We start from the raw sequence: 16,844 nt of genomic DNA, 5'->3' as shown, positions 1-16,844 counted from the left end.
TGGTGGCTGACTGGGCGATGTGTGCATGTATGTCTACAAAAGTTTGTATCCCACTATGATGTATGAATACAGTGCACCAATAAAAAAAATTTTTGAAATGAAAAAAAAATAATATATATTATAAGACATTCTAGCCAAGAGCACTTGAAAATTTTTGAACATAGTTTGTTAGGGTTGGAGTGTTAATACAGAATTCCCTTGAAAGCACTAAACCACATTATTAGTTAAAGTAACATGCACATGCCTACTACTTTACACATTCTATTATAAAACTCAAAACTTTAACATTACAAAATATTTCATAAATGTAAATAAATGCATTTCTTAGAATGCCGGAATCTAGCGTACTGATAGTACCAAATGCTGGCAAAGGATGAGCAGCAAATAGTTTTTTTTTTCCTCTTTGATGAAGGGAATTTGAAATGTTACAGCAAACTTCAACGGCTTCTTTAATACTGAACCTAATATTACCATATGATCCAGCAATCATACTACTTAATATTTACCAAAAGGGGTTGAAGAATGTATAGTCATACAAAAACCTGTACATAAAATTATTAGCATCATTATTCATATATTGCTGAAACAAAGAAGGATCCAACATGCATTTTTAAATTAACTGTTATATGTCAAGAAAATGGAATATTATTTAGTGTTAAAAGTAAATGCCATGAAAAGGCATGGAGAAATATTAAGTGCATATTACTAAGTAAAAGAGGCAAATCTGTAAAGGCTACAAAATGCATTATTCCAACTGAATGGTATTTTATGGACACAGTTAAAAGTCCACATTATTTTCAGTGATTGCATTGAGGGGATTGAATAGGTGAAACCGAAAATTTTAGTATAATACAAATACTTTATAAAATGTTATAATGGTAAATAATATTTACTGAATATTTGTTTAAGTCCATAAAATTTGGCTGAAAGTCAGTCCTGATTTAAAATATATATATTTGAAGTAATTATGACATGTGACTGTAGTTTATCAGTTATTATAAGTACCACAGCAATGGCAGTTGTGGCCAATTGAAGAGCCTATGTATGTGTAGGAGTATTTAGAAAAATCTATTTTCTGTCAGTTTTTCTCTGAACCTAAAATGGCTTTAAAAATCACCTTAAAATACAAATAAATTATCTTCTCTAAACCTGCAGACCTCCTCCAGTAAGTGAACTTGCCACCAGAGGGACCATGGTTGGTGTCATTTCTGCCGCAGCCATCAATCAGAGCATTGTGTACTCCATTGTTGCAGGAAATGAAGAAGGTGAGCAGATGTTTAGATGTGTTTTAACCATTGGCTATTAAACATATTATGGTTAATTTTTTTTTGGCAGGTCTGGGGATGGAACCCAGAGGCATTTGAACTCCGAGTTATACCCCGTCCCCAATTTTTTTATTCTTTATTTTGAAACAGGGTCTCACTGAGTTGCAGAGGGCCTCACTATGTAGCTAAAGCTGTCCGCAAACTGCGATCCTCCAAGTCTCAGCCTCACAAATGCTGGGATTACAAGAGTGCACCATCACGCCTGGCTGGTTAATTTTGTATTATTATTTACACTGTTTTTCTAATAAAATAATTCTCATCTCAAACGTTATTGGTAATTTGATTAATAATCAAATTTTACTAATTAATAATACTAAGCATCTAATTATAGAAGGCCTCACCTTTCCACCTTTTATATATATATATATATATATATATATATATATATATATATATATATATATATTATATGAGAGAGAGGGAGAGAGAGAGAGAGAGAGAGAGAGAGAGAGAGAGAGAGAGAGAGAGGATGCTGGGAATTGAATCCAGGGGCATTCTAACTCTGAGATACACCCCCATCCCTATGTTTAATTCTTTATTTAGAAACGGTCTCACTAAGTTGCAGAGGGACTCACTAAGTAGCTGAGACTGGCCAAGAACCTGCAATCCTCCTGTCTCAGCTTCCCAAGTACAGGAATAATAAGTATGTACCATGTCTGGCTTCTTTGATGATATTATAGTGATGTTTCTTCAAAATAAATGCATTATAGTTTCAAATATTGGTAATAATTATTACTCATTTTTCTTTCTTTTTTCTTTCTTTCTTTTTTTTTTTTTTGAGAGGTTACTGGAGAGTGAACTCAGTCATTCTACCTCCAACCTTTAAAAAATTTTGCTTGGAAACAAGGTCTCTCTTGGTTGCTGAAAGTCTCTCTGAGTTGCCAAAGCTGGCTTCAAACCTGTGCTCCTCCTGTTTCAACCTTCCAGGTACTGGTATTACAGGTGTGTGCTACCATGTTGGGTTTCAATTGTTATCTGTTTTAGTCTCCCACTCTAATGTCACTATAATTACAATGCTTATCTCATATCATACATTAACAATTCTGAGAAAATTTTAAAATCATATGAAAGGATAAATACCAAGAGTCACATGCATGTTATATAATATGATCCCAAAATGGGTCAAATTAGTCATATAACTAACAATCTTTAAGTAAGCAGGTAATGTGAGCTTTGTCTACCAACTGCCTCAGATTGATACAACAATGAGCTAGCTTTCGGGAATCAGTTCATAGTTCAGTCTCATTTATTATTTGTTTCAGCTGGTCAATTGTCTATTACTTTCTTTTTAAATGCCCTGAACTGCCTGGTGGTTTGTAGTTAATATATATTTATTTAATTATCACCAAATATTTAAAAAATTAATTTTAAAGCTGCTAAAATATTTGCAAGAAAGCTACAAATCTCTTTCTCAAACATGAGGCAAATGCTCAGCACCTCGCTTTCCTTTTTTCTTTTTTCCTTTTGCTTTGTTTCTCTTCAGCTGCTATGTCTTCTACCTAGGTAAAAATGAACTTCCTTTATCCTTAGACTTCCAACATCTCACTAAATTTACATCTCAACCTGTTCCAATCATACTTCCTCTGTGGCTGCACCCATTCATTTCCTTAAAAATGGCAATGTACCTGTAATTATTGTTATTACTCCTCCATAGTCAGTGTTTTACATTTCTTTACTAACTCATTCAATAAATATTTAATGAGCATGTAGTATAGGCCAGTGATTCTTCCAGCTACTTAGATATATAAAAATGAACAAATTAGATCCCTATGCTCAGAATTTAACAATCCAAGAAGAGAGAAAATGAAATTATTAAATAAACAAATATATGGTAGTTTTGGTGGCAATAAATGCTACAGAGAAAATTAAAGTGAGGAAAATATATAAACAGAATGTAAAACGTGGGATATTATAAAGTTGATCAATGTGCCTGGCTTTTTACTTAAATTCACACACATGTCCATACATACATGTGAGTTTACAAAAAATAGTCATGAGGGTAAAATATTTCAAGATATTTAAAATAATAATTTTAAAAAATAGCCCTCATATTAAATTATCAGGGTTTTTTACACTAACTCTATATGGTAAGATGTCTGAATTATAGAGTATAATAATCCAGTAGACATAAAAGACTTGGTTAAACACAGTTAAACAGATTTAAGAAAACTTCTGAAATCTATTGCTATCATAGAAGACCATCTGAACCTCTCTATTATACACTGCTCTCTAAATATAATGATCATACATTAACAACTAGAAGAACTTTGAAACAAAACATACTATAAATTATAACTTCAAGGCAGAATTTGGAAAAATACTGATATTGATCAATTCAAGGGCTGAAAAAAATTGATTTGGAATTGATCATTCCAAAGGCTAGTATCTTTTGTATATTAACAATTTTTACAAGTGTTTTTAGTGTTTTTGAAACCATAAAGCCTTTTTTCTTTTTTTTTCCTTTTTTTTTTGTGTGTGTGGTACATAGGATGGAACCTGGGGGCATTACACCTCTGAGCTCCACCTCCACCCCTATTTTTTATTCTTTATTTTGAAACAGGATCTCACTTAGTAGCTGAGGCTGTCCAAGAACCATGATTCTCCTGTCTCAGCACCCTGAATGCTAGAATTACAAGCATGCACCACTACACTTGGCCCATAATGCCTTTTGAAGAGGATTGTTTCCTTATGGTGTGAATAAAATGACAAGAACTTTTATTTTCAATTTCAGATAAGTTTGGAATCAATAATGTCACAGGTGTCATCTATGTGAATTCCCCTCTGGACTATGAGACAAGAACTAGCTATGTTCTTCGAGTCCAAGCTGATTCTCTGGAAGTGGTCCTCGCCAATCTCCGAGTTCCTTCAAAAAGTAAGTGAATTATGTACTGGCTTATTAAGAATTTTATGGTGTTTTTGATAATTTTCTAATTATATATGTATGTATACAATAAAGTTCTCAGTGGAGAACTGTCCAGCACAGCTTTGGAAGGATCATCTGGAGTAGAGAAGGTGAGAGGAATGGAAAAGAAAAGACTTCCTATAGAAAAGCAGGATCAGAAGGTCTCTGGAGGGCTGATGAACCAGAAGAGGAAGTTTACCTTCATACTGCTCTGTTTTATTGAATAGCAGAAGGAAATTTCAGCTGGAAATTTTTTAGCCATAGACACATACAGTTTACCTCAACAGCACCCCACCAGGCTATGAATTACGCTCACCACAGGCTTTGCACAACCAGATAAAGCAAACAAGGGTACTATATTAACACAAAATATCTGAGAACATTGAATGCATAAACACAGGTTATGTTCTGGATCACCATGACTCAACTAGTCCTGGAAAACAGGGGCTTATAGGGAAAGGCCACAGACTCCTTAAAATTAGGCCTCAGGGCTACAGCCTTGCAGGTATTCTTTGATTCTTCACAGAGAATACAGGAAGATCAATACCTTGCAATGGTTGCCCATTTTCTGTGCATGATTTTATGTTCCTCAGCATCAATCTAATAAAATACTGCTTTCAAACTATGAATGTGGTTTTGTTAAAGTGTTACTATTATTGTGCATGTTAAATAATACATCTTATTCTGTGTGTGTGTGTATGTGTGTGTGTGTGTGTGTGTGTGTGTGTGACTGGAAATTGAACCTAGGGTTATTCTAGCTCTGAGCTTCACCCCCAGCATTATTTTATTTTTATTTGTAAATGAGGTCTTGCTAGTGAAATGAGTGTCTCACTATTTGCTAAGGCTACCTTCGAACCTGCAATCCTGTCTTGCCCTCCAAATTACTGGGATTACAAGTGTGTGCCATCACACTTGGTTCAATAAACCATATTCTTAATACCCCAGTAAGGCCCTGGATGAGCATGAGAAACATAAAATGTAATGCATGCATGATTGCCAGGCATTGCTTGCTTGGCTTTAAATACTTAGGTACTTTCTGAGAGTGGTAGAAAAAAATCAGTTTAAAATCCATGGCTAACAATAATTGTAATTATATGTAATTTATTTAATACACCCATATTTCTGACATGAGAAAATTATTACCCTATTTTATAAGAAAAAATTTATAAGAAAAAAATTTAAATTATGAAAAAAATTTAAATTATGTGACTTTAAAACATTTCTTCAGTGTTTCAGTGTAATAGTTTACTGACAAAAATAGATCAATTTGTGAAAGAGGCTGATACAGATTTTAAAAGATATTAATAATAATGGAATATAGGCTCCTCTTTTCTATCTATTAGGTTTTTTTGTAACAAGCAGTTGTTTATTTGGTAATCACATTATCCCTCTTAAAAATCTAAAAGTCCCCCCAAAAACTCATATTTAACTCTTGATAGAATAGAAACACTGGCAGATTGAAAAGTAGAGAACGGTATCTAAATACCTTTTATTTTGGGACTATCCCTGAAAATCATATCATCCTATGTTACAAATGTGCCTATTTAAGAAGAAGAAAAAGAAAAATAGAGAGAAAGAATGGGAACCTTAATAGGAAATACCAGGTAGGTTAAGAGAAATGAGAGCAAGATGGAAGCAAAAGGCATTATAGAATTTTCTGTATCAGTTCAGAAATTGATTATAAAATAAATGACTTCTTTTTATTTATTGAAACCTTTATTTACTGAACAAGTGCAGAAGAAGGTACAGATGCTTGTAAAGGTATAACCAGAACATTCCAAAAATCAGATTATATAGTGTGTCATAAAATTAAATAAATTAATTTGTCCTTGGTGATTATCCATCACTGGAATAATTAAATTCTTTCAAAATAGTAGTCCAGTTCTTGGAGTTTTAATAATTTTTACATCCCAGAGAGTTACATATATTTTAAATATAAAAATATAGAAGATATTTCAAATTGCAAATTGAATTTCTAAACAAGTAGATAAAATGTTAGAACAGTTGTAAATTATAAAATGTAACTTATGCAAATAAAAAATAAATAGAAAAGTTTAATTTTCAAAAGTTTTTTTATTTTTCTTTTAAACATATATTTAAAAAGAAAAGTTTGCTGAATATTTAGGTTTTAGAACATACATCTCAATAGATAGCTGTGATTTCTAAGAATATAGATAAATTAAGTTCTCATATGTAAATGTAATACAAGTAGGTCTTATTACTATAATTTAGAAGTAAATGAAGTCTAATATAAGTTTATCTAATATATATATATATATATTATATATATATGTATGTGCCTCAATATGCATGGAGAGGTGAATCTAATTAACAAATTCATGAATTATTCTCTCAGAGATGTGTGAGGTCTAAAATCAAATGTTTAATGCTTGATGCTTTGAATATTGTTAACATTTTATAGCTAATATTTGCCCCTTAAGTTTGAAATGTAAATTTATGTGCTTCAAATATAGTTTCATTTGTTAATAACTTTTTAAAAAATATTTTTATTGGTACATTGTAATCATACATCACATTGGAATACAAGACTTGAGAAGATATACAAGCATATATCATCCAATTAGCCCTCATCCAATCCCCATCCCATTCCCCCCTTGATCCCATGCTTGATTGGTGATTATCTTTGATACATTTGTTTACATACCACCTGAGTTTTAAAGAGGTTCCATCCTCCCCCATCCCATCCCTTCTGATTGGTCAACTTACTTGCTTCGCTATAGGGCCCTTTCTATAACTTGACTTCCTCCTGTTACCCCTTTCCTCCTAGTTTTTGCTAATTAGGGGAAGCATCTGGTTTTTATTTTCTGTGATATTTCTCTGTGCATGCCATATTGCAAGTTCCAATCCCACTCTTGATGGCCCCAGTAGTGGCCTGGCCACCCAGAGGACTCTTATCCTGACCTCACTGGCTCCAGCACTGGCCTTGCCTCATGGGAGGCCTGATTCTTGCCTCACTGGCACCTGCATGGGCCTAACCCCTCGGCTTGCTCAGATTCCAGCCTGGGAGACCCCAGCACTGGCCTTGCCTCATGGCAGGCTCCAATCCCAGCCTCGGAAGCCCCAGCACTGGCCTTGCCTCAAGGCAGGCTCCGATCCCAGCCTTGCTGACCCTGGCACTGGCCTAATCCCTCCGCAGGCTCCCATCCTGGCCTTGGAGGCCCCAGCACTGGCCTTGCCTCATGGCAGGCTCCAATGCCAGCCTTGCTGGCCCCAACACTGGCCTAACCCCTCAGCAGCCTCCGATTCCTGCTTTGGAGGCCCCAGGACCGGCCTTGCCTCACGGCAGGCTCTGATCCCAGCCTCACTGACCTTGGCACTGTCCTACCCCCTTGGCAGGCTCCTATACTGGACACGGAGGCCCCAGAACCGGCCCTGCCTCACGGCAGGCTCCAATCCTAGCTTTACTGTCCCTGTCACCAGCATAACTCCTTGGCAGGCTCTGATCCTAGCCCCCACTTCACCCAGCAGGTTGTCCCACGTTCCCGAGGTTGCACAGTGGTAGCATTCTGCCTCTGGGGTTATTTCCAGGTGTAATGCATCATATCTCTGTCTCCCCTGAGTACTGGCCGCTGCCATTGCCACTGCCTCCATAATTTCAAATATTTCCCAAGCTCTTTTAACACTCTGCATGTTGTCCAGTGTTCCTAAGCATGCGTGACTGTAGTATTCGATGTTTGGGGTAATTTCTCCAGAAGATAAGGTTGGTAAGATCAGATTTCTACCTCTCCCGAATATAAGTCTCCACTGCCATTGCGGCGACTGCTTCCAACACCGCCTTCCTCCTAGGTCTCTGCTAAACTCTCTCCTTACAGATGATGTCCAGGATTCTTAAGGATGTAGAGAAGAAACAGTACTCCTTCGCGGGAAATTTTTCCAAAAGTTGCAGTTCAGTTGGACAAGTTTTGTATGCATCTCCAGTATCCTGGCAGACACCACAGCCTACCTGACCCCTCTTTGATATTTTTCTTTTCTTTTTTCTTTTTCTTTTTCTTTTTTTTTTTTTTAATAAGAGAAGACAGTATGTGTGGTTTGGGGAGGTTGTAGATCAGGCACTCGGTAGCACTGCGGGCCAGGCCCTGTTTCTTCCGGGGGTCTGGCATGCCCTGTGCAACCCCTGCCTGGGGCCCAGGGTCCTGCAGCCCGGGCGCAGGTTCTTCCAGGGGTCCAGCGTCATTTGTTAATAACTTTTAATGGCCTGTAATTAATCTGGAATTTATTAGTTATACAAATAACATTATGTAAATTGAGCTTAATTAAATAGTCATTTATAGATTTTTTTTGCATGGGAATTAGCTGTGCTATAGCTTTTAACTCTACTATATATTATGCATAAAGTTAATAAAAGTAACATTCATTATAAAGAAATATTTTATTATTATTTTACCAATATATTATTAATAAAATCATTTTGAAAAGAAATTTTAAACTACTGTAATGACTTAATATTTAAATATAAATTCATAATTTTTTAAAACAGAAACTTAAAGCTCAATTAATGAATTCAATATTAGGTATATTTAAAACATATAACCTATTCAGTGTAAAACATTTCTATACTTTTACTTGCTGAGAATCAGAGTATAAAACATTTCATGCATATAGATATTAGAGAGATTATTGCAATGAATTTACGTTTATCATCTGCTCAACTCAGTGTTAACATGTCCTAGGAAAGTCTTTCACCCATGGTTTCAGCTGCCCTCACTGCATCACTCTGAAACTACTCAGATATGTAATATTATTGTTTAAAGTCTTTATGTCTTAACTATTAAACTTTTTTCTTTAGTTCTTAAAATGTAATAATATTACTATTACTCCTATAAAATTAATAAAAAATTTATATTAACATGTATCCAGTCAATACACTCACATTAAACATTTATTTCCATCAGAATGCAAACAAAGTTCATTTCATTGCAACTTTTAATCTTTTAAAAATTTTTATTGTAATTGTACATTCATTTATGCACCTAATATCACTTGGTCTGTTTTCTACCTCATACCTCTTCTTTATCTCCCTTCTTTTTTCCTTCAAAGGGAGAAGTCCTGTTTCTTTCCTTTTTCTTCTCACCAGGGTTTACATATGAAAGAAAACATACAGTCCTTGATGAGTCTGGCTGATCTCAATTAGCATGATGTTTTTCAGTTGTATCCATTTTCCTGCAAAAGATATAATTTTGTTTTTTTATGGATAAGTAAAATTCATGCCACATTTTCTTTATCTTTTCATTATTTGATGGATATCTAAGTTGGTTCCATAACTTGGCTATTGTAAACTGTCATGCTATAAACATGGATATTTATGTATTACTATAATATTCTTACTTGGGTCTTTTTGCAAGAACACTAAGGAAGAGGATAGCTGGATCATATGATGGTTCCATTCCTAGTTTTTTGAGAAATCTCCATACTGATTTCCATAGTAGTTCTACTGATTTACAACCCTACCCATTCATTTTCCCCATTTCCTCACCAGTATTTGTTATTATTTATATTCTAGATGACTGCTATTCTAACTGTAATGAGATGAAACTTCAGTATATTTTTTATTTGACTTTCTCTGATTGCTAAGGATGATTATATATATATATATATATATATATATATATGCAATTTGTATTTTGTATTTTTATAAGTGTCCATTTGTTTCAGTTACTCATTTATTGATTGGATTTTTATATTATATTTTTTGAATTCTTTATATATTAATCCTTTGAGAGGAATCTGGCAAATATTTTTATCCATTCTCTTTATACTCTTGATTGTTTCATTTGTATGTTTAGGATTTTTTTAATTTGATGCTTCATCATTTAATGATTCCTGGTTATTTTTCCCAATCTTTCAGAGTCTTTTGCCTGTGCCCATGTATTGAACACTTAATCCTATATTTTCTTCTAGTAATTGTGAAGTTCCTTGTCTAATTTCTAGGTCTTTAATCCATTTTGCATTGATTTGTGTAGAGTGAAAGATAGGGGTCTAATTTCTTTCTTGTACATATGGATATTTAGTTTTCTAGCACCATTTGCTAAAAGGACTGAATTATTCCCAAAGTACATTTTGACACCTTTGTCAAAAATTGCCTGACTGTAATTGTGAATTTGTCTCTGCATTTACTATTCTATTCTATTGGCCTGTCTGTTTTTGTCCTAATATCATTGCTGTTTTTTTGTTACTATACCTCTGTAGTATAATTTAAATTTTAAAACAGAAATAGAACTAAGGGCAAAAATCACATGATAATATCAATCGATGCTAAAAATTTTTTACAAAATCCAACACCTATTCATATTTAAAACACTGCAGAAAATCAGAGTAGAAGAAATTTACCTCAGCATCATTAGTGCAATATACAATAAACTCAAAATCAATATAATATTGAATGGAGAAAAAACTATGAGAATTCCCTTTGAAATCAGGGACAAGAGCCAGGTGTGGTGGCACACGCTTATAATTCCAGCATTTGGGAGGCTGAGACCAGAGTATTGCTGTTCAAGGATAGTTTCAGCTACTTAGTGAGGTTTTTTGCAACTCAGTGAGACATAGTTTCAGAATAAATAATAAAAAGTAGAGCTGAGTGTGTAGCTCAGAGGTAGAATATCCTTGGGTTTAATCCCCAGTACCATACACACACACACACACACACACACACACACACACACACACACACTAAAAACACAGAAAACAAAAACAAAAAAAGGATGTGCAGTACCATCCAAATAATACTCAAAATTCTTGCTGAAGCAATAAGGCATGAGAAGGTTATCAAATAAATTCAAATAGGAAAAGAACTAGAATTATCTCTATTTGTAGATGGCTTGATCTTATATTTAGAAGATCCAAAAATGTCAGCCAAAAGACTTCTAGAGCTTATTATCAAATTCAGCAAAGTAGTGGGATAAAAAAAATAATCTTAAAAAATTCTACCATATGATTCAGGAATACCACTTTTTGTTATCTACCCAAAAGAATGGAAACCAAACTAATGCATCCATATCTATGTTTATATCAGCACAATTCACAATTGCTAAACTATGGAACTATCAAAGATATCCACCAGTTGATGAATGGATTATAAAACTATGAGATATGTACAAAAAAGAATTTTACTTAGCCATAAAAAACAAAATTACATCGTTTACAGGGAAATGGTGGAACTGGAAAATATTATGCTAAGCGAGATTAGTCAGTCACAAAAAGTAAAAAAAGAAAAATCAATGCCCTCCATAATATGTGAAAGCTAAGGAGAAAAAGTGTCATAGGAGAAACCTAGATGAGGAAGGAGAAACCACAGATAAGCAAATAAGGTGATCTAATTGAGTGGGATGGGAAGGGGTAAGGAGGAAATTTCCAAATGTATATGTTGTACATTGACACACATCAAAGTCAATCACTTAGCCAAACATGAGAAGAGAGAGAAGGGAGGAAATGGGGTGAGAATTAAAGAAAGGTTAAATAAGTGATGTGTAAATGTATGCATCTGCTATCTTATACTCCATTAAGATCTATTAATACAATGTATCAATAAAAAATAAAAAATCGGTTCTTTTTTGTGGTACTGGGGATAGAACTCAAGGGCTTTCTACCTCTGGGAAACAGCCCCAGACCTACTTTATATTTTAATTGGAAAAATGTCTCACTAAGCTGATGAGAGTCTCACTAAGTAGGTGAGGCTGGCTTTGGACCTGTACATTCCTTCTGTCTCAGCCTCCCAAGTAGTGGGATGACAAGTTTGCACCACCATGTCTGGCAATAAAGAATAAATAAATAAATAAATAAATAAATAAATAAATAGTTTTTCTATATGCCACCATGAATAAAATGAAAAAATAAATTCAGATCAATTTTATTCACAATAACCTCAAAGACAATTAAATATCTAGAAGTATATCTAATTAAGGAAATAAAAGACTTCTACAATGAAAACTATAAAGTACTAAAGAAAGAAATTGAGATATTAGAAGTTGAAAAGACCTTCTCTGCTCTGGATAGGCAGAATAAATATGATCAAAATGACTATTCTTGCAAAAATCTACAGAATCAATGCAATCTTCATCAAAGTATCAAAGCCATTCTTCATAGACCTAGAAAAATGAGTCCTAAATTTTACCTGGAAAAAAAAAAGACCCAGAATAGCCATTTGTGCATTTCCTTCATATTTGTGCATTTCCTTCACTAGCCACCACTGCCTCAACTATTCATAGCTGTTTATATATAAACTAAAAATCCACTAAAAAATAAATTCAGAAAACTCCACTCACACCAGTCTTAAAAATAAAAATACTTAGTAGTAAATCTAACCAAAGTAGTAAAAGACCTCTAAAGTAAAAAAAAAAGTCTCTTAATATCTTGTACTCCATTAAGATTAATGAATACAATGAACCAATAAAAAATAAAATAAGATAAAAATACCCATCGTTAAAAAATAAAAAGTAAATTGAAGAATACTTTAGAAGATGAAAAATCTTCCTAATGTTCTTGGATAGGCAGAATAAATATTTTCGAAATGGTCATACCACCAAAAACAATCTACAGCTATCTAATGAATTTCCTATCAAAATATCAATGTCATTCTTCACAGAACTAAAAAAAGAAGCTTTAAAACTTGTATAGAATAAGAAAAGACTTGGGATGGTAAAGCAACTCTGAGGAAGAAGAATTATGTAGGAGAGATCACATAAGTGATTTGATTTTGAATTATACTACAGAGTTATAACAAAAATACCATGAAAATGGCACAAAAACAAACACATAGATAAGTGGAATAGAATAGAATATATAGAGAGAAATTCTCAAGCATACAGTCAGTTGATAATTAATATATGTTTTTTGGTGCACTGTGATCATGCATCATAATGAATTTCATGGTCATAGAGACACATGTACACAGCACTTTGTGAGCCTCTCCCTGGAATTCAACCCACTCCCTCCTCTTCCCCAGATGTGTTTCTGAGATTGACATTACTACTTTTTTAAATGTATATTGCATCAATGAAAGTACTGTATTCATCAAGTCTCCCTCCTCCTTTTTCCCCCTTTGCCCTTCCATGACATCACTAGGTTTCTACCTTATCTGGCATCCATCTTGTATCCCCATTTCTAGCTTCCAAATATGAGAGAAAACATATGACTCTTCACTTTCTGTGAATGGATAATCTCACTGATAATGTTCCCTATTTCCATCTATTTTCCTGAAAATGATATGATTTTGTTTTTTTATTAGCCAGTTGGTTTTGACAAAGTTGCCCAAAATATATGATGAAAAAAAAAACAACAACAACTTTGTCAACAAACGGTGCTAGGAAAACTGAATATGCATATATTGAAGAATAAATTAGACACCTATTTTTGCATGAAAGTTAAAATGAGTCAAAGACATAAAATTTAGATCAGAAACTGCAACTGCAATTACAAAAAAAAAAAAAAAAAAAAAAAAAAAAACATAGGACCAAGTCTCCAGCATAGAGGTACTAGTACATACATATAGATACTTCCTAAATAAAACTCACAGAATTTAAAAAATAAAACTGAGAACCAGTAAATTGGGTGATATAAGATTAAAAAGCTTCTATGCAACCAAGGAAATAAGAGAATGAAAAGGTAATTTATATAATGTAAGAAAATCTGTGCAAATACTCCTCAGGTAAAGACTAATATCTGGAATATATGAAGAACTTAAAAAACTTAAAACTAAAATACTCAATAAAATTGGACAATTGAGCCAGGAGCGGGGGGAGCATACTTGTAATCCCCACACTTGGGAGTATTGCACAGGTTCAAAGCCAACCTTGCTGGCTTAAGAGACCCTGTTTCCAAATTTAAAATGTACATAAAAATTAAGTGTCTGGGAATATAGCCCAGAGGTAGAAGGGTTTCCAGGAACCCCAGTACCACCAAAACAAACAAACAAAAAAGACAATTGAACTGAAAAGATACTTTTCCAAAAAAATGGCAATAAATATACAAAAAATGATCAATATCATTAGCAATCAAGGAAATGTAAATCAAAACTACACTGAGATTTCATCTAATACCGGTTAGAATTATAATCATCAGAGTTGGGCATGGTGGCACATGCTTGTATCTCAGAATTTGGAAGGCTGAGACAGGAGGATGGTGGTTCAAGGAGACCCTCAGATACTTAGTGAGGACATTTGCAACTCAGTGAGACCCTGTTTCAAAATAAAGAATGAAAAATTGGTCTGGGAGTGTAGTTTGGAGGTAGAATGCACCTCTATTAAATTCCCAATAATGCATAAAAAGAATTATAACCATCAATACAAATGATAATAAATGCTATCAAGGATGAAAATGAGGGCTTTTATGCACTGTTGTTGGAATTGTAAATTAGTATAAGCACAATCAAAATTGAGGTTTCGCAAAAGACTAGGATGCCCTATTTGCTCATCTATAGTTACTCCTTCATCTAGAGTTTCGCCTATGACCCATTTTCTCCATAGCTTTTGAATATTAGGGATAGCATCTGATTTATGATTTTTTTGTGACTGACTAACCTCACTTAGCATAATGTCCTCCAGTTTCATACGTTTCTCTCTAAGTGATGTTATTGTATTTTTCTTTATGGCTGACTAAAATTCCATTGTGTACATATCCCATAGTTTTGTAATCCATTCATCTGTTGATGGACATCTTGGCTGTTTCCATAGTTTGTGAATTGTGTGGCTATGAACATGCATTAGTTTGATAGTTTGGTTTCTTTTCTTATGAGTAGATACCCAGAAGTGGTATTGCTGGATAAAATGGTAAGTTCATTCCCATTCTTTTTATTTTTTTTTTTTTGGTGGTACTGGGGTTCCTGGAAACTCTTCTACCTCCAGGCTACACTCCCAGACCTATTTTTTATATATTTTTATTTGGAAACAGGGTCTTTTAAGCCAGAAAGTATGACTTCGAACCTGTGCGATCCTCCTGTCTCCGCCTCCCAAGTGCAGGGATTACAAGCATGTGCCACCATGCCTGGCCAGTTTCCATTCTTTTGAGGGTCCTCCATACTGTTTTCCAAACTGGTTGTACTAATTTGCAATCCTACCAACAGTGTATTAAAGTTTCTACTTCTCCACAGCCTTGCTAGAATTTGTTGCTCTTTGTATTTGCAATGATTGCCATTCTAGTTAGATTTAGATGAAGTCTCAGGGGAGTTTTGATTTGCATCTCTATGATTATAAATAATTTTGAGCACTTTTTTGTACATTTACTGGCCATTTGAATTTCTTCTTTTGTGAAATGTCAATTTAGTTCACTTGCTCATTTTTTGATTGAGTTGTTTTCTTAGTGCTCAGTTTTAGTTCTCTGTTTATTCTAGATATTAGTCCTCTTTCAGAGGAAGAGTTGGCAAAAATTTCTCCCATTCTGTTATCTCTCTGATGGGAATGAGAGGGGCTAAGAGAAACATTCCCTAATGTACATGATGTACAATAAGAAACATATCAAAGTCAATCACTAAGGTGAACATGAGAAGGAGGGAGGGGGAGGGAATGGGGTGGGAATTGGGTAAGGGATAATTGAGTGATGAGGGCATTTATGCCTCTACCATCTTGTATATATTAAGATATGTGACTAAAAAACATAAATAAACATTTTTAAAAAGACTAGGAATGGTAATTTTGTATACATTCATAGCATTATTTTAAGTATTTCACTGATTATGATTTAGTCTCCATTTTCTAATCCCCCTCAGTCACTTTCCTGGAGTCTCTGCTCATCTATTTGATGTTTCCCTTAATTTTAAATACCTATTTTTCACATATAAGAGAAAACAAACATCAACCCAGTCTGTACATCAACTTGTCTGTACTCACTAGTTCAATATCAGATATGCTTGGAGAGGAGGAGGAAGGAGAAGGAGGTATATGATAAGGAGGGCAGAAGAGCTATGTTAATGCATTTTTCTGACACTCTGTACCCCAATATGATGTAAAATTATAATGCACAAAAAATAAAAATACTAGAATTGGAATCACTATACCACTCCTCAGCTATGCCATTTCTCAGTATTTTTCTGAAAGAATTAAACTCAGAATTTAAAAATTATACATGTGAGATCCTTTAGTCTCAAAAAGTCAAAGGATTTGTTTTCTCTCATATGTGGACCTCTAGAGGGAAAATAGGAAACATAAGGAACTTTCGATAAATGAGAAGAAAGACCATGATGATATTGGAAAGTATTGCGGAAAGGATGTATGCAGGGGAAAAAAAGAAAGTTACAAGAAGGAAATAGTTTAAATAATGCTATGTCTGTATATGAAGATATAACTATCAATATCACTAAAATGTAAAAAGAGAGAGGAAAATGAAGCAGGGTGGGATGCTGATGAAAATACACCATATTTGAACCTCATTGTGATGTATATTTACAATGCACCTAAAATGTAAAAAATAATCAAATGAAAGAAATGTGATGAGGTCTTTTGCCAGAACCAGCTGGCAAAAGTATGGGTTCCGAAGATAGGAGTGAAGATTAAAGAATTCATGCATGGGAGAGCTACTAGTCACTGCTAGCACCAAGTTTATTCTCTCATGGCCCTTTTATACAGTTTCTAGCTCTGGGTTGCACAAGAATTCAAGAAAGGCAAGTACAA

The 16,844-nt window shown here is 34.1% G+C and overlaps 1 protein-coding gene across 6 annotated transcripts in view; it reads left to right on the top strand.

The window, feature by feature from the left end:
• PCDH15 (protocadherin related 15) overlaps nt 1-16,844 on the top strand; it is a gene marked incomplete at both ends in the record, with an annotated part of 813,688 nt that overhangs the window by 663,206 nt on the left and 133,638 nt on the right. For all 6 annotated transcript variants that reach the window (XM_080699048.1, XM_080699046.1, XM_080699047.1 and 3 more), the window contains 2 exons: nt 1,156-1,265; nt 4,057-4,197. In XM_080699048.1, the coding sequence (XP_080555174.1) occupies nt 1,156-1,265; nt 4,057-4,197 (251 nt within the window). The remainder of the gene's footprint in view (nt 1-1,155; nt 1,266-4,056; nt 4,198-16,844) is intronic.

The sequence above is a fragment of the Muscardinus avellanarius genome (assembly GCF_963383645.1).
Source record: "Muscardinus avellanarius genome assembly, chromosome: 7".
NCBI lineage: Eukaryota > Metazoa > Chordata > Mammalia > Rodentia > Gliridae > Muscardinus > Muscardinus avellanarius.
Note: the sequence above shows the minus strand (reverse complement) of the source record. Positions and strands in the feature narration are given on the sequence as shown.